At 39.3% G+C, this 24,333-nt stretch overlaps 2 protein-coding genes across 2 annotated transcripts in view; one reads left to right on the forward strand and one right to left on the reverse strand.

Moving 5' to 3' along the window:
• otog (otogelin) overlaps nucleotides 1-24,333 on the reverse strand; it is a 68,110-nt gene that overhangs the window by 13,167 nt on the left and 30,610 nt on the right. The window contains exons 20-38 of the mRNA XM_077518413.1: nucleotides 21,451-21,525; nucleotides 20,466-20,509; nucleotides 20,214-20,379; nucleotides 15,207-15,314; nucleotides 14,606-14,744; nucleotides 12,427-12,561; nucleotides 11,041-11,187; nucleotides 10,199-10,318; nucleotides 9,910-10,026; nucleotides 7,680-7,836; nucleotides 7,536-7,562; nucleotides 7,192-7,362; nucleotides 6,506-6,784; nucleotides 4,866-4,983; nucleotides 4,698-4,777; nucleotides 2,487-3,533; nucleotides 2,086-2,370; nucleotides 1,063-1,958; nucleotides 101-278 (exon numbers count right to left, since the gene is read on the reverse strand). Of these exons, the coding sequence (XP_077374539.1) occupies nucleotides 101-278; nucleotides 1,063-1,958; nucleotides 2,086-2,370; nucleotides 2,487-3,533; nucleotides 4,698-4,777; nucleotides 4,866-4,983; nucleotides 6,506-6,784; nucleotides 7,192-7,362; nucleotides 7,536-7,562; nucleotides 7,680-7,836; nucleotides 9,910-10,026; nucleotides 10,199-10,318; nucleotides 11,041-11,187; nucleotides 12,427-12,561; nucleotides 14,606-14,744; nucleotides 15,207-15,314; nucleotides 20,214-20,379; nucleotides 20,466-20,509; nucleotides 21,451-21,525 (4,289 nt within the window). The remainder of the gene's footprint in view (nucleotides 1-100; nucleotides 279-1,062; nucleotides 1,959-2,085; nucleotides 2,371-2,486; nucleotides 3,534-4,697; nucleotides 4,778-4,865; nucleotides 4,984-6,505; nucleotides 6,785-7,191; nucleotides 7,363-7,535; nucleotides 7,563-7,679; nucleotides 7,837-9,909; nucleotides 10,027-10,198; nucleotides 10,319-11,040; nucleotides 11,188-12,426; nucleotides 12,562-14,605; nucleotides 14,745-15,206; nucleotides 15,315-20,213; nucleotides 20,380-20,465; nucleotides 20,510-21,450; nucleotides 21,526-24,333) is intronic.
• The window catches only part of LOC144017507 (C-myc promoter-binding protein-like), a 265,503-nt gene continuing 264,755 nt past the window's right edge, over nucleotides 23,586-24,333 (forward strand). Inside the window, exon 1 of the mRNA XM_077519143.1 lies at nucleotides 23,586-23,676. The gene's annotated coding sequence lies outside the window, so the exon portion shown is untranslated. The remainder of the gene's footprint in view (nucleotides 23,677-24,333) is intronic.

Genomic DNA, 24,333 nt, shown 5'->3' on the forward strand with positions numbered 1-24,333 from the left:
TAGTGACATAATGCTCTCTTTGAACTACAATTTAAGTTACAATGACATTATGCTTATGTAACACAGGGTTATTTATAAATAATTTGTGTGTTTCTCTTACATGGGCATTCCCACTGGGGGCAACATTTGTCACCATTGACCAATATGGCAAAGCCAAGCAGGCCGCAGTTTACCGGCTTAGAGGAGAAAGGGCAGCTTTGGGACTTATTGAACAAGACGAGCTGGTTGTTGACACAGATAAACTTGCTGCATTCGTCAACAATCTCTGCATATGGAGGCTGATGTAAAAACATGAAGAGAAGAAACATTAAAATAGTTTTATCAACAGCTGTATAAATAATGCAATGTATTTTTCAGTGTGTAAAATCGTCTTTCTTTTCAATGGTTGTTTTAGGCTAATAAATTCTATTATAACTAGAAGAAGCAATTGCTGGAGAAATTTCACGTGAATGCTGAAAAAAAATGTTGAACTGTGGAATCACATTGAATGAGGTAAAATGATGTAGAAAGACATATAATTATGTCAAATGGTGTCGAATGATTTGGAATGATATTAAATGACATTGAATAAGAATGATCTTGAATTTAGATGTTAAAATCCATGTATTGAATGATAAGAAATGATGTTGAATACTGCGGATGGGTTTTAAAAAGTGACATATTGAGTGAAAAACGTGAATTTTTTATTTTTATTTTTTATTTTTTTGCTACGTGTGAATTGGTATATTGACCTCAAGTTGAATTGAATGAGTTGAACATTTTGAATTTTGAATGGGAAGTGAATTGTTGAAAGTCTCATTCGAAATGAGTGCCGATTTTTGGGGTGAAAATGTTGAACTGTGGGATAACTGTAAACGTTTGGAATGAGAAAAGTAATTGCCCGCTAAGCGTGAATTTTTGGAACATGTTGAAGTTGGAATAGTTTGAATCAGTCAAAAAATAAAGTAGTTGAAGGACAAAATATGGCAAAATAAAAAGACGCTTTCAGCATTCACACAATCAAGCCACAAAAGAATATAGTCAACATGGTCAATAAATGTGGATGCTATAAAGTGAACTCACCGTGCACATCCTTGTGAATGATACAGCTGTGGATGTAATGATATCTGATGTCGGCTTGGTTTTGTCCACAGGCACAAAAGGTGTTGTTAGTCTAGGACTGGTGCGATTCAAACTGTCCACCACAGTTGTTTGCACCGCTGTGGTTACAGGGATGGATGTTATACCAGGTGGAAGAACACCAGGTTCCTGAGTCTGGATGGTAATATCAAGCAGTGGAGATGTCACTGGTTGTAAAGTGTCTGGTGCCGCCTCAGATTCTGTGGTTGTCAGGCCAGAGATTGGTATGGTTGGCTCAGGCATGGGAAGTGGGGCCACTGATGTGGGCGATGTGGTTGTGGCTGCAATGGTTGTTGCTCTTGGTGTGCTCACTGTAGTCAGTGCTTCTACTGATGTGGATATGGTTGGAGATGGAACTCCTAATGCAGTTGTTTTGTCTGGCTGTGGCATGACAGTTGGTGAGCTGGCTCGTTTGGTGGCTGTTGTCAGCGGTTTTGATTCCATAGTTACCCTGGATGTGATTGGCCTCTCAGTTGATGTGATTGTGGTTGGACCTCTTGTTGTTACTGGTCCTCTTTGTGTTGGTCTGATAGAGGTCATCTGTGTGCTTTCAGTTGTAGTTGTTGCAGCTCTTACAGTTGACACAAACTGTGTGGTGACCTTGTCAGGGGAAATTTTTGTTGATGCTGAAGAAGTTATGTCAGGTAGAGAGACAGGTAAGATTGGTGTGGTATGTCTTGTAAATTCCATTCTGCTCGTCACTGGATGTGTCGTCACTGGGACTGGTCTGAGGGTGGTGGCTGCAGTGGAAGGTCTTGTAGGTCCTATGGGGAGAGAAGTATCAGGAACATCTGGTCTTGGGGGACGCTCTGGTGTAACATGTGCCTTGGTCGTAAATTCTGCAGTAGGCAACATGTGAGATGTAGTCTTAGCAGTTGTGGTTGTGACTGTAGATGGAGTGGCAGAGGTGATGACTGGCCTTGGTACTGGAGGTCGTAACACTTCAGTCGTTTTAGTTAAACTGACCACATGTGGAACAATTTGAGATGTGCGCTGCGGTGTTGTCATTGTTGTAGGACTGTACAGGTGGCTGGAAGTGGTGAGGAAATGAGGAAGACGCCACGGTTGTGAGGTCTGTGTGGAGGAGCTTGGTGATAGTGGAGGAAGAACAGTTTCCTTCGGCATTACTTGCGGGACAGTTGATTTTGCAGATATAATTGGGCTGGTTGCCACGGTGGTGGCTACAGCTATCTCTGGAGGTCTTGAAGTTGTAGGCTGAGTGGAAGTAGACCTGGAAATTGTGGCTGTAGGCTTAGGGGGTGGCTGAGCAGTCATTGATATGGTGGAAGAAGTTATTTTGGACACTGTAAATTCAAGTATGGTCGTTGTCTTTGATGTTGCTTGCTGGTCTGAGGTAACAGAAGTACGACTGGGCACAGGTGTAGTCAGAGCGACGTCGACTGGCAATGATGTTGGTATCTCAGGAGCAGCTGGGGTGGTTAAACGTACCGTCTCAGTGTCAAGCTTAGAAATAGGAGGAGCTACTGTCTTTAGACTAATGAACTTTGTTGTTATGCCGGTTTTAAAGGGTTCAACTGGAGTGACTGAGTGTGTGGTTGTTGCTGAAGTCAAAGTTTCTGTTGCCCTAGACGCAGTTGGTGTTTTGACAGGAGGTGGGGTAATAAGTGAAGAAGTGGCTGGAGGGGCTGTGGGCAGTAAACCAGGAGTGATGGGTGTGACTAGGGAGATTGGGGGAGTTCTCCCCAGTGTTGAAGGCTTCGTGCTCTTAGACTCTGTGTGTATAGCATCAGTAGATCTGGGTACAGTGGTCTGTTTTGTCACCGTTGAACTTTCTGAAACTGGTAGCATATGAGAGGTGGTTCCAAATGGGAACACCAGTACTGAATGTGGAGTCTTCGTGGACTCCTCGACGGCAAGCGGAGAAGTGGGCACTGGACGTTCAGTAGAGTGCATTGTTACTGCTGTGGTGGGCGTGGCTTTTGGAGTGACGTGAGGACGGAGGGAGTCAGTGGGCCTGGTGGAGGAAGTTAGCCAGAAAAGAGAAGTGATTGCAAAGGGAGTGCTGGTCAACCTGAAGGTGCTGGATCCAAAGGGGCTGATGGTGGCACTTTCAGCAGTGGTATGGGCTTCGGTCACTTTTGCAGTTAACAGAGGTTCCTTCACCTCGGGCCTTACAGTGGGGGGCAATGGTAATAGAGGTGCTGCTGTTTTGGGAGTTTCAGGAAGTTCAGTGGGTGTGGGGAAGGTTGGTCGAGTTGACTCATCAGAAATTGGTGGTGTTGTGCTCACAGCTGGAGCAATGCTGGTAATTTTGGTGGTTGTAGAAGACTGAGAAGGGGCAGATGGGGTGATAGTTGTTTTTAAAGATGCAGTGGTTGTTGTGGAGGACATAGGCCCAAAGCTTGGCATGGCACTGGTTGGAACTTTGGGCAAAATAACTGGAGCTTTAATACCTAAACCCAAAACCATGAACAACATGTAAGAGGAGGCCAGAGATTGATATACTTCATTCACACAAACTTTTATGTGAATGGACTAATACTAATACTCGCTGTGGGGAGAAATGAACCCACTGGCCATCTTACGTTGCCACTTGCTTGAATGATTCCCCAATGGAGTTTTCGCGTTATTTTTTGTCTCTACATCAAAACTGTCACCATGTATGGCATACGGTTGTGCCAGTGGAAGAAGCACTAAATGCACATTTCATCGGTAAGAAGGAAATTTTAATTTTCTCTTATAGGATATATATCTGAGTGCTACCCAAACGTTCATATGTATCGTGGTTAGAAGCATCATAAATTAATTCAAACGAAAGACAAAAACGGCTGAGAAATGTAAACCTAACCTCTGCCAGTCACAATTCATGATACAGAGATAATATACTATGAATGGTCGATAGAAACAGTTATGTTAATTACTCCATAGAGGGATCCTCACGTCAAACATGCACATGCAACTGTTCAGTGAAAAAATAACCGAAATTGTCAGTAACAGTGGCAATGTAAGATGGCTGAGCTCTGGTTTCAGATGTGAGACTCCTATTAATAGTCTATTCATATATAAGTCAGTGTACTCACACTAAGATATACCACTGGAGATAGTTCATGTTTATTCAAAGAGTTATGCACGAGTACAGTGGGCCCTCGCTACTTCGCGGTTTACTTATCGAGGATTCACTATATTGCGGGATTTATTATGTATTTGGGGAATTCTTACATTACAGGGTTTATCTTGGGTTGTACCTTGCTATTTCACAGGTTTTTCAGAGATTATTAAACACACGGCCTCCCCCAACTTCCCCATTCAGGTATTTACTGTATTCTTTATTTATGCTGCTATTTTTCTTCTTATACAAGTTGACAAGTGTTTAGAAGGGTGGGAACTGTGTGGTGTCTTTGTTATGGCTCAGTAGAAGCATAACTCACCCCCAAAAAACAAAACAAACAAACAAAAAAAGCTTCTTTTGTTTACGTCCTCTACTTCACGAAAATTCACCTATCAAGGGTGGTCGTGGAACGTAACATCCGCGAAAAGTGAAGGAACACTGTATTGCAAAATAATAAATATTTGCATCCAAGAAACACACCAGTGAAAACAAGAAGGATTCTACTCACAGTCTTCGACGTAGACACAACGCTGAGTAACTTCATCCAGGACCATTTGTGGGGGGCAGACCGGAAGGCAGCCCTCCACTCTGCACATATCAAAAAAATATCTTACAGAAACCAGTCCAATTATAAGAACAGTTCAACAATGGTGAACAAAGCAGTTAAACATCTCACTGTGGGATGGCCACACATGCTTCCGCTGATGGGTCACTGCAGGTTTTGAAACAGGGGCTGACGCAGGAGTCATAACTCCACTGACACTGTGGACGAGGAGGAACATCTGGGCCAGAGCCTCATGAAAAACACAAAACATTTACTAAACATCTGAGCATGCAAACACAGGTACAGTATAAACTTGATTGCGCACGATGTGTCTGGGTCATTTCAGCACATTGTGACAATTGGTGCTGGCCTTTCAGAGTTTCTGCTGTCCCACCCAAGTTTTAAAAGCAAACAAAGCATATTTTTTACATTATTAATGGTTTTACCAAAATTATTGGAGCAAATGAGTTTTCTGTAACTTAGTCATATGTTTGCCCCTTCCACTCATCCTTCCAATTCTATCACTTCCAACTTAATTTTGCACTTATGAGTCTTCTCCCAAATGTTTCATGACGAAAACCATCAGTGCTACACAAAGTAAACACAAGTTTAAACGCAAGTTAACTGTTGTCTCTCATTTCGTCTGTTTAGTTTGGCAGCCTTTTTTTCTTTTCTTTTTTTCATCTGTTGCTGACAGCATGCATAAACTGTTGGACTGACGGAACAAGCAATTTCGCACCCGCTATTCAGAATATTAAGATAAGATTCTTTTCTGAGTAAAATCACACCCACCAACATTCTCTCTAATAAGTTTGAGTGACAATTGCAATTTCAGGCCCTTAAATCTGTAATTCCACTACACAGGACCACAAAAGTCAATAACTTTCTTAAAAATGCTGTAAATGGTGAAATAGAGGAGCTGGAACAATTTGTCATTTTACTATCCCATTAAACTGACACTTTATGAATAGTATTAGATTAAAGATTTAGTGGCAGAAAAAACAATCTACGGAAGACCAAAACTCCCAAAATTAAAAATAAATAAATAAATAAATAAAGAAAGAAAGAAAGAAAGAAAGAAAGAAAGAAAGAAAGAAAGAAAGAAAGAAAGAAAGAAAGAAAGAAAGAAAGAAAGTGAAGATAAAAACGGATATAAAAAATATAACTAAAAATATATACAAAAAATAAATCTAAATGGAAATAAAAACAACAGACTATAAATAAGTAATATATAAGTACAAATAAATAAAAAACTAGAGTAAAAAAATAAAAATGTAAAAAGAAAAATTGGCTGTTTTTGTCCTCCATACTATGGATTCCAAAAGGTAAATGGATATGGAAATGTGACTTGAAAATACAAAAGGTACCCTATCAACCAGCCTTACTAAATTAAAAAACACATAATAATTGTAATGCTGTTTAATTTCTACATGCATCATCATAAGAGTTGGTTCTTTAAAGGTGACAACTGTTTCTCTGGTTTTAGCTGCACTAACAATAAAGCCACAAGTGTTGACCCCAAGGAGGAGCACTGACACCATTTGAACCCTGTGTCAAGACCTCATGAACAGCTGAGAGAAGCCTGAATAACCCAGGAAGGGAAATAATAATTATCACGCAACTTATCTAGCAACTACAACATCATGAGTAATGTCATGGCTAATAAGCCACAAAAATACAATCTCAAATTAATGTCACTACTGTTATTTCATCAGTTTATGTGCTATTCAACTTAACTTGACTTCCTGTAGTAAGACAGTGAATAGTAATACCTGTGAGTTTGAAAAGGGTGGCCTTGCGGAAGCTGTCAGCGTGACGATACTTGAGCAGGTGGATGTGAGGCAGGGTGGCATGTAAGAAGAATCCAGGCTTTGCGTGGGACTCCAGGGAGTCATAGCCTGAGAGCCAGGTGTCCCTGTGGAGCACAAAGGTGGCTCCATCCCAGAAAGTCTCGCTTTCCTCCCACTTGAGCAGCTTCACCTGGCCACTGGGGCTCACATGCAGAAAGTGATTGGGTCTATGTGCTGCCTCGAAGGAAATCCGTGATGTGTCTGGGGGGAGGGAAATAGAAAAACCCTTAATTTTCATTGTTACACTGTAACCATCATTATGGGATCAGTTTTGTGAAATCAAATCCGTACATTGCCTGACATCATCTCCCCCTATTCTGTACATGTTTTTCCCATTTTTTATTTTTTTTATTTGTTGCAAGCCCAAGACAAGGCAGATAAAACCGATTTAAAAAAAAAAAAAAAAGTTTAAACTTTATTATTATTATTTTTTTTAATACACGTTCCTGGCCTAATTCTACAACGAAAAGCTCAGACACCAGATTCAAACTTAAAAAAAACAACTGAGAAATGACCGACGATTGAGTTCTTGCAGTGAACTGTTGATCCCGACCATTAATGACCAGTCGTAAAGCCGAACCCTGTCGAGTTAATGTAGTGAAACCCACCATGTGGTCGGGCTCTGCTCAGGCCTGGTGTCATCATAAAGTGTGAGAAGATGCCGGTGCTGTCACTGAGGTTTCCTCGCTTCACAAACACTGAGCCGCTGGACATGCTGGCAACAAGCACCGAAGCCCGATCTCTGAAGGGGAGCAACCTGAAAGGGCCTTTACCAAGAACTGCAACAAAAAAAAAAAAATGAAGCTGTGTTATTGCAGGTTGTTGAAAAGAAACTTGCTTCATTTTGTAAGACATTTTGTGGTCATAAAAAAGATGTTATTCTGTTTTAGATGTTACGATTTGGTGACCTAAAAATGTAATCAACGTAAACAAAGCGGAGAGGCTGCTGTACCTTTGTTGTAGAATTCACAATCGTATGCTGCAGAGAAATAAGTGCAGATATGGTAGTAAATATGACAAAAAGAAATATTTGATCATGAATACCGGTACACATTAGGGGTATTTTTCTTGATAAATACATGACAATTCAACTTACGACACAGAGACGGTGAGCGCCAATCGACAGGAATACCCTGATGACAGCAACGGTGGGCGTACGCTGCCACACTAGTGCAAAAACATTCACAATCTCCTCCACGATTGCAGCCGCATGTGTCTGCCAAGCAGTTCATGTAGAACCAGGTAACATCCACCTGAGTGTCAAGAAAAAGCAGTCTATTCAACGAGGGGTTTAAAAAAACCTATTCGTTCAACTAGTGTTAATTTCGTTAATGAAAACTGAACAAAAATATTTTCATCAATGGACATTTTTCACCAGATGAAAACTAGACTAGACTAGAGTAAAACCATCATTAACTCATTCACTCCCAAAAACGTATTTATACGTTTTTTAGGTTTTTGTATGCTAGAGTTTTTGTATGAAGGCTTTGATGCAGTTTCTGACCTGAAGCGGGTGGTTAAAGCGATGGTACTTATTACAATAAGAAAAAACCCAAAAAACAAACAAAGATAAAAACGGCCAGCAGGTGGCAGCAAAGTATAAGAGATCAACCAGGTCCATGTTGCAACAAGCTCTTTTTCCCCAGTATTTTCAACAGGTTTGTGAATAATGATGAAACTTCGCTAATTGTAATGCTAATTGCTACAAAACATAAAAACAGATAAAAAAAAATATACGGTACTTTTTTTTTTTTTTTCCTGATGAAAGAAGAGACACTTTTCTTTTTTTTTTTGGTAGGTTCCATGTTTTGATAGCAATAGAACATGAAAATGGCTGGGAGTGAATGAGTTAATAAACAATACTGGGACTAATCAGTATGCATTTTTTGTCGACGAATGAAGACGGGAGAAAAATGTACTAAACTGGACTAAAATCTATGGACAATTTAGTTCATGAACAAAGGCGATGTGAAAAGTATATGATTTTGTAAAATCCTCTCACTTCTAATCTGTCACTGTGACGCTGCCATGTGACACACCCTCTTTCAAATCTGCAGCTAGCGAGTATGGGACAGACAGGATGTGGATTCACAGTGAAAGGTTTAAAAAAAGAAAAAAGAAAAAAGGAAACTATAGCTATAACGTAACATTAATACAATGCCTATAACGTTCCAACAGTAATGTTAATACGACTGCTAACTAATGCTGGCTAATTAACTAGCTCATATCATGGAGCCAAAGTAGCCACTTGTTGATATACTGTAATTGTGTGTAAAGTCAAAAAGATGAGAGAACATTTCATGTGAAATAGTTTTAGATTCAAAATGTTCAACATTACATTCTGACCAAAAAATATGCAAGCATATACAGGGGTAAAATGTCCTGACTAAAACTAGACTAAAATATTGACAGTTTTTGTTGACTAAAACTAGACGAATAAAATTGTGTTTTCTTGGACTAAAATAAAGACTAAAATGCTAGATTTATAGTCGACTAAAAGTTGACTAAATAAAAACCGGATGAGGTTGACTAACTGATAAAAGGTAACTAGCTAATTAACTCATATAATATAACTACATAACTGATTAAAAAATGTATAATCAAATTAACACTACGTTCAACCAATGATAAAGTGCAGCAGGGGAATGTAACAAATATGTTGTTAAGTTCAGGTTGAATTTTTTGGTTTGGGAAGCATGGTCGCCTTGTGGCTAGCATGTCAGTCTCACAGTTCTGAGGCACACAGTTTGAATCTCATCTCTCGCATTCCCCTGTGGAGTTCTTATAGTCTTCCTCCCACATTCCAAAAACATGTTTCGACTAAATTATCCTAATGTGTGAATTTGAGTGTGAATGTTTGCGTATATAAAATGGAATCACCTCCCATTCGCAGTTTAGAATTCTCCTATATTGGCTGATTTGGGGAGGTAAATCACTCCATGCACTGTTATTCCCTATTTGTGATGATATTATTTAGTGCCATCTTGTGGCATATTGCTGTCAAAGCACAATATTGAAGTGAGCTGAGGAACTTCATTTAAGTCAAAGTTGTGTTTTTCTGCCATTTTGTGGCCTCTTGGAGGCAAGAAACTCTCCTGAAGTCAATTAAAAGAAATGCCATTTTGACAAAAGTAGTGCTTTGCTGTTATCTTGTTGCATCTTGGGGCCAAAAAACTATATTGAAGTGAACTTAAGAAGTTTCATTTCGACAAGAGTAGTGATTTGTCACCATCTAAAGGTAATTATGAACTTTTTCGGGGTGCCAATTATTCCCGGATGTTTCACTGTAATATAAAATAGAAAGTTGATGTTGTTTTACGACTTACCACTGGGTGGCAGGCCTGGAAGACCTCACTGAGCAGAACGGCACACTGCTGCTTGGCAAATGGCTCTCTGAGTGGACTCAGCGTGCATGGGTGTCTCATATCTGGTCCATTCACACACTGAATACAAATTAAAAATTAATTAGTGACATGACATCACATAACATTCTTTTAACATAGCAGGATGATAAATTGTTGATGATCATGGTCATGTGCTACATGATGGAGGGTAAATGTCCTGTCGAACTGTCCTCATAACGTTGGAAAATGCATCACAATGACTTTGACCCACCTCAGCTGCTGTCCAGCTGTTTCCAAACTCTTGTGGAGTTGTTGTGTCGATGTTGTCAGGTGTGCGCATCTCATTCACAGTCTTCATGTCAAAGTTTCCACATAGGCCACTCAGCTTCCCCTGAATACAACATTAACATTGAGTAGAATTAACTTTTGTTTGGACAAGGAGAGCTTTTTCATGACCATCTAAATTTAAACTAAAAATTGAAAGCAACAAAATAAACAAGCAACAATTGTATTATTTGCTGTTTTGTTTTGTTTGTTTGAGTCTTGAAATCTATTTTATTTTTCAACCAATGTGGTCAATACAAATCAACAGCTGCAAGTATTTGATGTCCAGTTTACTTTGTTGACTGAAGTTAGTTATTGTAAATTTAATAGACGTCCAAACAAGCCTTTTGATCTCAAATTCAATTGACATCCATTTCTGGCATGTACAGCCAGTATGTTAACATTAGGCTCATCTAACATTATGATAGGCTGCTCAAGAAGTGAACTGAAGTGCAAAAGCAATGACAGCTTGTCATTACGCTCACCAAACTACTATCAAAATTATTTTGTAAAAATGGCACCTATTGTTGTTTCAAGTGCACTAACCAAAACACTAGTACTCACACAAATTGGCAAATGCAAATGTAGCAGCAAAACATAGAGTTGATGGAAAAATGGAAGTGGACCAAGTACATAATTGCGATTATATTCTAATGGCATAAAGAAACTTAGAAAACCTGAAAATGAGGCATTTATATTGAATTATATGATGTCAAAATTGCATTGAAACCCTGATAAGCCCCTCTTCCAGCTTGAAAGCACAAACCTTGTTGTGAGCGTGCCACATACCTGCCAACGAGGTCCAACCTGGATATGGATGGTAGTTTTGCGGTCCCAAAGGATGGTGACCTCCTCCTCTGGGAAATGAATCACAGTGAAGTGGCCGGCAGGCCAGATGATCATCTTCTGATTCCTTCCCATAACACTAATGGGGTTCTATAATGTATAAAATAAAGTATTGTATGTATGATTTGATTTGAGAGAATCACATTTTGCCACAAGATTTTAATACTGTATAATAGATCAACATATTTTTCAGCATTATTGATGTTAGTATGGTGGTTGTGGGAAAATTATTCATTTAAAATCTCTACACTGCAAAAAAAAATACAAAATAAATAAAAATTAAGAAAGTAAATAAAAAAAACACTTGTTTCTGAGAAATATTTTCTCATTTTTAGCCCAAGACAAAAAATCTTGAAAATAACTTTTGCATTTAAAAATTGATCTCAAATTAAGGACAAATATTAACTTTTTCTTAATAAGACATTATAGCTAATATTAAGAAAAAATACTCATAACAAGCTCAAATAATTCCTTGCACAATGGTTTGCATGAAACAACCAGCAGAAGAGCAAGACTTTTTTTTTTTAAATCAATTTTAAGAGGATAACCAATTACACAACTTTTCAATTGAGAAATTAGACACTAACATGCCAATTAAATTTTGAACAAAGCTGTTTTTGTTTTCAAGCGCATTATTGACAGGCATGCAACAACAAAATGTGGACGACTGCTAATTCAGAAGTGCACTACTCATAACTGCATTCCAAAGATGATAAAAATATGACCCGTTACCTCCCTGCTTGACATTCAGTATTCAAGGTTGGAACCAACTATCCTGTTTCAAGAAAATATGTCTCAATTTTTTTCTCATTTTAAGACCTGCCACTGTTTTAAAGAAGCTAGAGCTATACGCTAGTTTTAAGAATTCTTCCCAAACAAATTTTTCTTACCCCATTAGCAGATTTGTTTTGTTTTGTTTGTTTGTTTGTTTTTGCTTAAAAGAAGAAAATTTGTCAATTTGAGGATTTTTTTCTGATTTTAGTATAGCTTTTTTGCAGTGAGAGGTTAAAAAGTAATTTGTTCTAAAAAGAAACATTTTCTGCATATTTTTAAGCCTTTTGACTTCTGTCTGGGTTTACTCATTTCTAGATTTTACAATCTTATTTCAAGATTTTTGTCAAATCAATTTACCTTTCTGCATGGACAGGTAATTGCACTAGTTTCAAGTAATTTTCCCTTGAAATAAGTGTTTATGTCTAAGATTTAGGCCCTACATTTTTGCAGTGTACTGCTGGGCATGTTGGGTTGATTTTAAACACCCGCTTAGGTAGTGAAAAGGTGGTTCCTTGTCCTATCAACAAAAACACAAAACTAGAATATGTGACTTACAGGCTTTCCAGTGTCATCATCAAAAGCTATGAAAGATCTTCCAATGTTGATCAAGAGTGATTTTCTGCAGATTATGCCGTTATCGAAGCAGTCAATGTTCTCTGCTGTCACACTGAGAATCACATCGGCACTGCTCTGCGCAGGAGAAAAAAAACAACAAAAAAAACAGAAAGCATGACGTCTTAATGTGCTGTCAAAGTGTTAATGGATGTTTGAAATGTACACCATTCATTTTCGGACATGAATACTGTCTGGCATGAATTAAAGTCATTGACAGCCATTTCACTGGTCTCACAAAAGAAGAATGGATGAGCACACCAGATAAGGAATAAACAGTGAAAAGTATCTGTCAACAATCATGACATAACACAGTGCCGTGATTCGATAATCCCAAATGGTTTGAATGGAAAATGATTTGGATGGAAGTATTGACAATTGCATTGGCAGACAAACATCTCAATGGGTTCAACAGGGATTACAAAAAGCACAGCATACTCTGCCATCACCTGATGTACAGCCCATCCAGTTGATTTTGTGTGAGAGTAGACATATACCCTGTGCTAGTCACCCCCTGGATTAATCACCAGTAAATTGCACGGCAATCAAAAAGCAACCATTCACTCACACCTAAAAACAAATTAGAGAGTCTTTATTTTACCTAATATGCATTTTTTTTTCCGGAATGTGAGAGGACACAGAATATATGCAAAAAAAAAAAAAAAAAAAAAAAAAAACAACAAGCAGGTACACAGTAAATTCTGTAGAATAAATTTGTCTCTATTTAGAGTGGGACCAAACAGACTCGGTTTTAGAGTAATATTTACACTTGGAAGAGAGTAAAAAAAAGAATTGGAAAAAATAAAAGTGACTCAAGGATGGAGGAACAAAGTCACGACCTTCAGCTTGGGAGACAGAGGATCTACTCCCTGAGCCACGCAGCTCTCGCTTTCTGTTAGTATATCGCTCATGTCAGTTGCAGCTGATTCCATGATTGCATGGAATCTTTCTAAATCCAAGAGGCCAAAAACTGTGTTTTTGGTCTCTTGGAGATAAGTAAACAGTAGGAGGGGCAGACCTCAGGTGGTAGTGGCAATCTCACAAGCTCAATGTCGTGAGTTTGTTCCTCAACCCTTGAGTGACTTTTTTTTCAATGTTTATTTTACTCTCTTCCTAGTGTAAATCTTAGAATTTGGTCCTCTCTAAATAGAGACAAATTTATTCTAAAGAGAGTCACATTTACTCGACAGAATTTACTGTGTAAATGTTCCAACGCAGATTGGGAGATTGATAGAATTAGACTCGCTAAACAATTTCCAACCACGCTGCCCTCATTTGATTGTTACAGTATTTATGGTCTAAAAGGCTTTTTTCATACAAATATTTATTGAATATATGACTGTACTTCTACATTAGCGTAGGTTCATGAAAGACTACGGTGCATTCTGACTTACATACAAATTTAGGTTACGTCGCTTTAACGGGATTCTACGAAGAACATCACCATCACATTTTGGTGAGACAGTGATGAGATCATTAAAAATAATAATAATGTAATATCCATCCATCCATCCATTTTCTTAACTGCTTGCTCCTCACAAGGGTCGCGGGCGTGCTGGAGCCTATCCCAGTTGGCTTCGGGCAGTAGGCGGGGTACACCCAGAACCGATTGTCAGCCAATCGCAGGGCACACAGACGAACAGCCATCCACACACGAAAACACGCCTAGGGACAATTCGGAGCGCCCAATTAACCTGCCATGCATGTCTTTGGAATGTGGGAGGAGAGCGAAGTACCCGGAGAAGACCCACGCGGGCACGGGGAGAACATGCAAACTCCACCCAGGAAGGCCGGAGCCTGGACTCCATCTTGCGTCCTCAGTACTGGGAGGCGGACGCGTTAACCAGTCATCCACCCAATAATGCCGCCCAATAATGTAATAATAACATTAAAATAATCTCTACTTCTTAAATGGATGAATCAAAATGGTATATTTGGACATAATTTAGATGCAGGTCTGTTTCAAATATTTGCTTAGGCTAATTTTAAAAGCTGATTAAGGGTTGAAGATTTTTAACAACAAAAATTGATGAAGCAAACTGAGAAATGCACTGAGCTCTTTGGTTAACACGATCACATACATATACTGAACCACAATTCTGAAAAAGATCACTTTTAGTACCTTTATGAGATAAACTTGGCAAGCACCAATGTAGTCAAAGAGCAGGCCATCAAAAGTTCTGTAATGGCGATCTCCGTAAGTCGTGCACATGGATGGACATGGACGAAACTCACACTGGAAGCTCCCATGCTGGCAAACACTACAAAGACAGCAACATTTTAGGATCAAATGCTTGTCACGGCTACAGCTGAATAAAGGAAGTGAATAACTAAATGGCTGAATCACTATTCATTGCACTTTGTCTGGTTGTCATCATCATGTTCTACCTGCACTACAAATGGGCAGAAAGAGTGAGATCACTGGGAGAGGGTTTTCTTTCACCACTGATGAACAGCAGAAAGAATCAGAGTCATACAAGAAGCCACTTTGTTTCCAAGCCTTTTCTTCTCAGTGATAATATAATTATGATATCAAGTGGACACTTGCACTGCTCTGACTACCTCATCACTGAGTAACTGATTTGAGGTACAACTAAAACTATGATTTAGTGATACTGTTGATGCTTTGTTTCATTGCATTAGATGTGATGGATGAAGAATCAATGACATAAGAGAAAATGTAGAGGATACTGCGTAGCCATAAACACGCGATGTAGACATACCAGTGGTGGCAGGGGGAAGACACTTTGTCACCAGGGTAATACTCTTTTCCTTTCCACAGGCAGGGGCAGGTCACAGGCTCAAAGCACTCGTCTCCATGTTTCAACAACCTGATGGCAAAAGCATTTGGTACAAATTAGGAATGTGAGTGGAATCTTTGGAGTCATTCTATTATAATGTCTAATATGCAATGAAGTGGTGATCACCAACAACCCTCAAGGAGTGATTGCATTAGAGTTACTATAAACTAGAGCTGTCGGGAAATTCAATTTTTGAATCAGAATTAATCACAGGACTTCAATAGTTAACTCACGATTAACTCATTCACTCCCAGCCATTTTCACTGAAGCAACCCCCTTCGCTCCCGGCTGTTTTACTGGATTTTGACTGATTTTGCAAGGCCCACAGAATATTGTGTTCTATTGCTGTAAAAACATGGAACCAATTAAAAGAAAGATTAGGGTCTCTTCTTTCATCAGGGGAAAAAGTATATTTGTATCTGTTTGTTTTGTAGCAGTAGCATACAGCTAAGTTTCATCATTATTCACAAATTGTCACGCCGCCACGCTGGTCATGCTTTTATTTTTGCACTCATGTTTCCGGTTTATTTTGAAGTCATTAACCACCCTCTCACCTCAGGTCACTTGCCCTTCCTCCTGCACAGTAATCACCGGTCCACGCCCATGATTGTTTCCACCTGCCACCAATCACCCCACCTATAAAAGCCATCAGCCACCACCTGCAGTTGCCGAAGTGTCACAACCCGTGCATGGAAGCGTCCACACAGCCCTTGAACCACAGTCCTTGTTTTTGCCTTGCCTTGCCTTGCCTTGCCTTGCCTTGCCTTGCCTTGCCTTGCCTTGCCTTGCCTTGCCTTGCCTTGCCTTGCCTTGCCTTGCCTTGCCTTGCCTTGCCTTGCCTTGCCTTGCCTTGCCTTGCGCCTTAGTTTGCCCCTTGTTTTCCTCCCTAGCGGAGCGCTTTTTGTTGTCCCCGTTTTTGAGTGCCCTTTTTGTCTCTCCAGTTTGGAGCTCTTCTTGTTCAGCGTTTTTTCCCTCTTTAAGAGGCGTCTTGTGTTTCCTGTCATTAAACTGCAGCCTTGTTGGCCAACTTTCCATCTGCGTCTGAATCCTACCTCCTCTCGTCGTGTCACAAATCTGTTTAGAACTGTGGGGAAATCAGTCTTTACAACATGGCCCTGGTTGATATCTTAGACTCTGCTGTCTGTTTTCATAATAACGACCATTGCTTCAACCGTTCTCTGCAGTTCAGAGGCTGCATCAAAGTCTTCTGTATGCTCTAACATTAAAAAAATAAAAATAAATAAAAATATGTATTTATACATTTTTGGGAGCAAATGAGGTAATTGCAAATTTTAGATCTGTTCTAAATGTACAATAAAATGTACAATAAAATATTTTTTTGCTAAGTTTTCACACTCTTGGTAACATAAAAGTAGAAAAAAATGTTAAACTAATAGAAATATGGCTGCATATTTTCATCATTAATATAGTAATTTCATAATTCATAAAATTGAGTTAAAATTAAAAAGATGTTCTGTAAAAAACAAAAAAAACAAAAAACGAGTATGATATTGATTTGTGTTGAAGTAATTTTCTGCCACTAGATGGCATTATTGCATTTGTAAGACATTAGTGACAGCCCGGGTGTATTTTTCTTTTCATATTAAGAGCTATTTAATCTTTAACAATGAAGTAACTTCAGAAATTTTGCGCATTTTTAAAATTGTAAAATACAACTTGACCCCAGTCTCCACAAATATATGCATTATTATTAAATGTATTACTGCTAAATTTGGACGTGGATGTGTCTGCCGTGTTGCGACAAATTCCCCCAGTACAGGCTTTACAAATAAGGGGCAGTCATTAATCGTGTGTTTAAAAAAAAAATAGATGTGTTAAAGGAGCTTTAAATTAACTCAAAATTAATGCATTAAATTTTGACACCCCTAATATAAACATCTACATTATGTTGCATCTTGTGAGTGGATGTCAAAACGACACGCATATGCAGACACACAAGCAGGATCTAGTCTAAAATAAAAAAGCAAAGTTTTGCTGAGCTTTATTTACTCAACAATGATGTTTATTATCTGTTGCTTTGCTTTTGTTTCATCGTCTACTTCCATGATGTTTGTGGGTCAGAAGAAGAACCAAAGCAGTCTCACATCCAGAGAGGAACAACGCCAGCAAACGAGAGTGCCGACAAGGTGCATGAGTGAGCACCAATGAATAAAAAGTGGTTGGATTCGCTACCTACATGAGAAATCTGCAGAATTACGATTCTCACACAGGAAGAGAGAGACAGCCTCTCTTTTTTTTTTGGGGGGGGGGGGGGGTGCTTCCCTCCTCCATTTACTCCACGCTCTGCAATGCGAAGCTGATAAGTATCTTGTAATATCAACGGCTGAGTTATATCCTCCAGTGAGGCTGCAGACAATGTAGTGACAAACTGAATGATCCCTCCTGAAAACCCCCGATTCAACTGAGTAGAGTTACACCCGAGATAAAACGGCGTTAACAGTTCCCTTTATCCACCAGCCAAGTTGTCGTATCAGTTACTCACATCAAAGTCGCCAACATTTGGGACTGGACCAACAAATATGTGCACAATATGGATTATTTTTATTTTTTTTTAATGTAATCACCCAACAGAAGATAATAGTCATCGTGATTGTTGACAGTTGAACCTGCTTATCTTGAACGTAAAGGTGGTAAAAATAAATTTGAAGATTGACTAAAGAAAAAGCAGTGGTGACTTTTACTTAATAAAAATTTTACATCTGACCCAACAAAGAACATTGATTGGTAGTCCTGTTTTTGTATCAACTTCAGTTTATGTTTATGTCTGACTTTCTCTCTGTCTACGGACACAAAGCTGGCAGTCACTTGTTTGTCATTTCAACAGTGGAGATGACATCACTGCCAAATGTCCATTTTGTCACTGACCTATGCATCAGTAGTGAGTTATGAACTCTGTCAAGTAAAAGTGTGATGTGAAAAAGGAAACTATCAAAGCAATTGTCGGTATGTTAGTCTAGATTGCAGCATCTATCAGAATAAAAGTAATAACTGTAAATGTGTGTGGTATTAATGAAAAAAATAAGTTGTTTGTGGTAAAATATTAATAATGTGGTTTAATGTGCAATTGCTAACATTTTTGTCTAATGAGAAAATGCATTTTTTAAACACCATTGTGTAAGAGAGACAACAGTTTTCTCACTATAGTATTTATTCATCCTGTGGTGCTAAATAAATTATTTTGTGGCCATATTCACAATAACATTCCTTCGCAAACTATCGATTACATAAAACGATGGTGTCCAAGTTTTTGTCATTTAAAAAAGGTCATCTTGGTTCACTGGACTTAATGAGTCATGCTGTTAATGACGCACAGTCCTGAAGACCAGGAACTCTGTTTGTGCACCTGGCTAACCTTTTCTGTGTGTAATGACGTTCGCAAGAGCACTGTTACACCTCACGGCCTCATGTTGGTGAAGGGGGAAGTTTTCCATTGAGAAATTAGATCACATGCGTTCACGAACAATGTAAGATGAAAGTACTTACTTAATGGTTTATGCGCAAGCTGTTACAAAAATGTGGGACTTCACTTCAAAGGGACAGTTTTTATTCATTATTACATTTTTTTAGGGAGATTTCATGAGTATATCACAGGCATCAAGCCAAAACCTTGCACCTCCAAAATCATCACATTTCAGAAAACCCCAAAACAGCAAGTTTGTTCAACCATTAACATTGTATCGTCAAAGAGTGCAAGCCATTTTCAACACTTGGTCAATAATTTTGGATTGGTCAATAATTCATATAAATGACACCCGCACATGTAGGCTGACGAAAAGTAAAGATTGTTGAAAAAAAGATCAAATTTACCAAATTGTGACTTACAAGGTTTCAATATATACATTTTGGGACAACTGGAAAAAAAAGAATGTTCCCCATGTCATATCTGGGCCTCCATATGTCTCCAAAATTGTGTGTGGGGGGGTGTTTTTCTTAAAACTAGCTCTCAGTTTCATTTTGACATGGATGTCACTATTGTTGTACTGAAGCTACAGACAGACAAATTAATGTTTGTTGTTTTCCTAACCCTCGCGACCCTAGTGAGGAAGTAGCGGTTAAGAAAATGGATGGATGGATGGATGGATGGATGGATGGATGGATGGATGGATGGATGGATGGATGGATGGATGGATGGATGGATGGATGGATGGATGGATGGATGGATGGATGGATGGATGGAATTTTTCCTAACTTTCATAAATTTTACATTCAGTTCCCAAACGCTCCAAAGTTCTGCTAATGTAGCAACATTTGGTTTATGCGAAAATTCCTTGACCTAGCAGAAAACACAACGCATCTGCCAGTCATCCCTAAAACGGACCCCGGGCCATTAACTTGGATACATTTCTTTAAATGATGGCTTTTTGCTTGGTATCACAGAACAAAACCACTTAACCCTCTTTTGGGGCATGTTGGCAATCTGTATTATCAGGATCAAATAACTGTACTCTTTGGATGGCTATGATGACATTAGCTTAAGAAATGTGTCCAAGAACATGGTAGTGTGCAGAAATAGTGGACAGAGAAAATACATTGTGGGGATAAATGGAGCAGTCCTAAAATGGTTCATGTCCTAATTGGAAGAAAGGAGATACTTAGTAATCATTGGAAATTTTGAATCTGATCGAAGAGCCGTTGCATGTGGGGTCCCTCAAGGGTCAGTCCTTGGACCCTTTTGCTCAGTCTGAATATGTTACCTTTCTGTTTGTTGATGCTTGTGTCTTGTGCTAGTTGCCTTGTGTATGAAATGTGCTATAGAAATAAAGCTGCCTTGCCTTATATGAGCCTCTACGCTCCTTATCTTCCATGTCCACATCCAACACCAACAACGAACCAAATCAATTGAAATTCCCCCGAATACACAAGGATTGTATAATCCTCATTCCTGCGATTGCGTCATGTCCTACTCACCCAGTAGGGCAGGTGCAGCCGCTGACACATGGCTCATGTGCTGAGCAGGTCAGGTTGAGGAGGTGAGATTCACAAGTGCGCTCGCAGGCGACACCTCTTCCTGGAAGGAGGCCGTTCTCACCCTCAGAGCAGTTGTGGTATGACTGACTCTCAGGACATAAACGGTCTGCAAGGACAGGACAAAAGAGTCAAAAACGAAGCATCATTCATTTTCTTTGGTAACGTACAGTTTTGATTTCAATTTGCACTCACCACCATTTGTTGCTTGTGACACAAATTTACCATCCAGACACGTCCTAGACGGACAACAACAGAAAAGCCACTATGATGATGAAATAATGCACACTGGGACACACTATACAGAAAAGGGAAAATAGCTCCACAATTAAATGATTATTATTTAAATCGGTGTGTGTTTTATATAGTGCTTTTTAACTACACCATATGGTGTCCAAAGCACTTTACAATGCCTCGCATTCACCTATTCACACACACCTGGTCAACTGCGTGGCAACGCATGGAGCTGCCAGGTCCACTGGAAGCAAATCGGGGTTCAGTGTCTTGCTCAAGGACACTTCGACATGGTCACCATGGGTGAGGATCGAACCCACAACCTCACAGTACGAGACGACCACTCTACCACTGATCCATGCCGCACTTAATAAAATGCAACGAAGTACAAGTCATATCCTCCTGACTACCAGCAATTCAAATTTGTCCTCTGTAGTGGACATTTTTAAACCTGAATATCTCCCACCCAGTGCATACGATTGAATTAACTCCTTTTGTGCCTTCAGAGCTTTCCAATGATACCAAATGTGTAGGGGTGGGGCTTTGCTACCTTTGATTGCATCATAAAAGAAAATGGCTTCCCTCAGTGCAAGCACTTTTTAGGGAAGAGGAAAAGTAAGTGTATAACACTTTTTATTGAACACATTTAGGCTTTAAATGTTGTTATCAAGTTTTCTATAAGACTCTTAAGAACACATTAAAGTATTGTTTGAATTATTTTAACTGTATTTAAGTTTTTTCCTGGTAGTCAGGAGGTTATGAAAGCTTTTATGAAGAGAGTTCTGAATATAGATTGGAACTGACATAAAATGAAGCATCATTAAAACATATTGCTTATATTTTTTCACTGAAGACATCTGAACTGCCACGAATAGAAAACACTTAAAAACTGAGATGGTCCATTTGAAACAAAAAGGAGAGACAGAGATGGAGAGGAAGATCTTACTGAACACCTGCTGATGTCATGATCACGTCTCCTGGTTCATAATCAGCACCGAGGAAAGTGCAGGGACACTCACTTCTGCAATATCGCCAGAAAACAAACAAAGAGCAGAAATGAGAGCATGAATGCAAATGTGAGCTTAACAATTGCCAGGAAAGCCTTGCTTCAAAAACTGCGATAAAATCAATCTTGCCACACTCACTGGAGCAATTTATAGTATATTTATAGTATTTTTAGTCCATATAACACTCATATAGCTAAATACATTTATTTCTGCATAACGAGGCCTTTCTTCCAGTCGGGGTGAGAGTTGCTCGCCTGGACTCCCATGCTCCAATCCCACCAACAACCCCTCCACCCTGGGGTCAGTGTGTTCCCGTGGCTTGGGGGGGGTTCATAGGGGTGGGCTGCACCTGGCCTGTGGGGTGGCCTTGGGGATGATCAGGAGGGGGGTATTTTGGTGGGACCCCACCATTTACCTCACTGGGTGGTCGGGCTCGAAGGTCACTGTACTCTTGTGACAAATGCACATATTATAAATAGGGTACACAAGATCATAATAGATATCACTAAATGATCTTACGAAATACTTCAGCAACAAGCACAACCAACCCTCTTGCCTTTTGGTAAAACCCAGAAGTGGTGCCGGATAAAAAAAAAAAAGCACAGTATGTGCAGCCACAACCGCTCTGCGTATACAGGACTTACAGGATGGTAGAGATGCAGTTACATAATAGAAATACTATTCATGTGCTTGTCTTTATGGTTCTGCCTGTCTTTGTTTATTTTGCCTTGCTTCACAAGGTGAATTGCAGCATTTCTTGGGCTTTAGCTTCCAAAAATAAAAATTAGGCATGTTCAATAACACTTCAGTGTCATCAGACTGATACCAAAGTACTTAACTCTTGTGTACTCACTGATACAAATACAGATACTACTCTGCCAATGTGCTGTAGCATTATTCCTTGTAATGGCATGAAATCAATGGAAATTTTATATTCTTCTCATTTCTAGTTCCTAATTTTACAACAGCCACGAGAGGGCGGCCGATGGCAAGTACGATACCTTGAATTAAGGCCTGGTGTTGGCCCGGTACTCGTACTTTGTATCAGTACTCGTTTTAACATTAAAAGTGTTAAAATTGTTTGTATTGTTTGCAAAAATGCATGTTTTGTGTATTTTATTTGTTTCAGAAAATGTGAGTTAGTCCATTTTTATGGGCGTCAGGCCGAAACCGCATAAGTCACAATTTGGTAAATTTCATATTTAAAAAAATAAAAATAAAAAATCTATAATATTGGTCAGTCCACATGTGTGGGTATTATTTTTAGAAGTTACTGACCAATCTTAAGCATTGAAAATGGCTAGCTCTCTTTGACGATGTAATGTTAATGGTTGAACAAACGTTGTTTCTGGGGACTCCTGAAAAGAGGCCAATTTGGAGGTACAAGGTTTTGGCACCACGGCAGCAATATTAATAAGTACGAGCATGATAACAGCTTATTGGACCAATGCCCGGCCTCATTTCAAGGTATCGGTAATCGGGATGGCTGCCAGTATCTATGGCACAGGTGTCTGACAGATGAACATTAAAAATTTCTTTAAATTAATTTTACTGATTATTCTATGAAAAAAATATGTGAATTTTATGAACAAATTTAAAAAAGATAATAAAAAGTTTCCATTAATTTCATGCAATTTCATGGAAAAATGCTAAATTACAATACATAGGTCTTTATTAAAATGATCTGTCATTTTGTTTGTTTCTTTTATGGGCGGCATTTTATGTATTAAAAGTACCCGTGCTATTGGTACTTCGTATCGGTATTGGTTATTAGTAGTGTTGTTCCGATACCGTTTTTTGGCTCCCGATACCGATACCGATGCCCAGCTTTGCAGTATCGGCCGATACCGATACCATACCGATCCTTAAGTTTTTTTTTTTCCTCAACATGAAAAAGCTGTCTCCCCGTGCCCGCGTGGGTCTTCTCCGGGTACTCCGGTCTCCTCCCACATTCCAAAGACATGCATGGTAGGTTAATTGGGCGCTCCGAATTGTCCCTAGGTGTGCGTGTGAGTGTGGATGGTTGTTTGTCTCTGTGTGCCCTGCGATTGGTTGGCAACCAGTCCAGGGTGTCCCCCGCCTACTGCCCAGAGCCAGCTGAGATAGGCGCCAGCAGCCCCCGCGACCCTTGTGAGGAATAAGCGGTCAAGAAAATGGATGGATGGATGAAAAAGCTGTCCTGCCATTGGTTCAGAGCATTCAAGGGCCAATAGGATATCTTAGATCGGCATGCAGTGAACATGTCACATATCAGTGAATTTTGTGCACGAGCAAGACACAAGATGCTGCATCCAAAATCCTATATTAGCGTTGGAATTAATGGTAACGGCATGTTACTTGTGAGTAGTCACCGATACCGATACCACTGTTTTTATGCAGTATCCGCACCTCTGCCGATACCAGTATCGGTATCGGAACAACACTAGTTATTAGTATTAATTTGAGTACTCATATTGGTATCAGTTTGAAAAAAGTGTCATCACACTTTTCTATATATTAAAATTAAGGCATGCAGGATGTGGGTGTAAAATAAATTCCTTTTTGACAAATAAACAAACAAAAATTAATGTCACCATTCTGACATTTGACAAGTAGCTACCCTGATCATTTTTTTCTTTTATAGAAAAATCAAACGTATATGACACAGAGTAAGATAACATAATCTCTTTTATGGTAAATGGCAAAGGCTTAGTGACATATGGTCCACACATTGGCCTCTGTCTTACAAGTTCTCTCTCACTGGTTATCAGATATCTGTGTTGTCTCGAGCCTAAGTGGGGCTGAAAGGGGGGTTTCACGGTCACTTCCTTGAAGTAACTCTA

This window comes from Festucalex cinctus, chromosome 4 (assembly GCF_051991245.1).
Source record: "Festucalex cinctus isolate MCC-2025b chromosome 4, RoL_Fcin_1.0, whole genome shotgun sequence".
Lineage (NCBI taxonomy): Eukaryota > Metazoa > Chordata > Actinopteri > Syngnathiformes > Syngnathidae > Festucalex > Festucalex cinctus.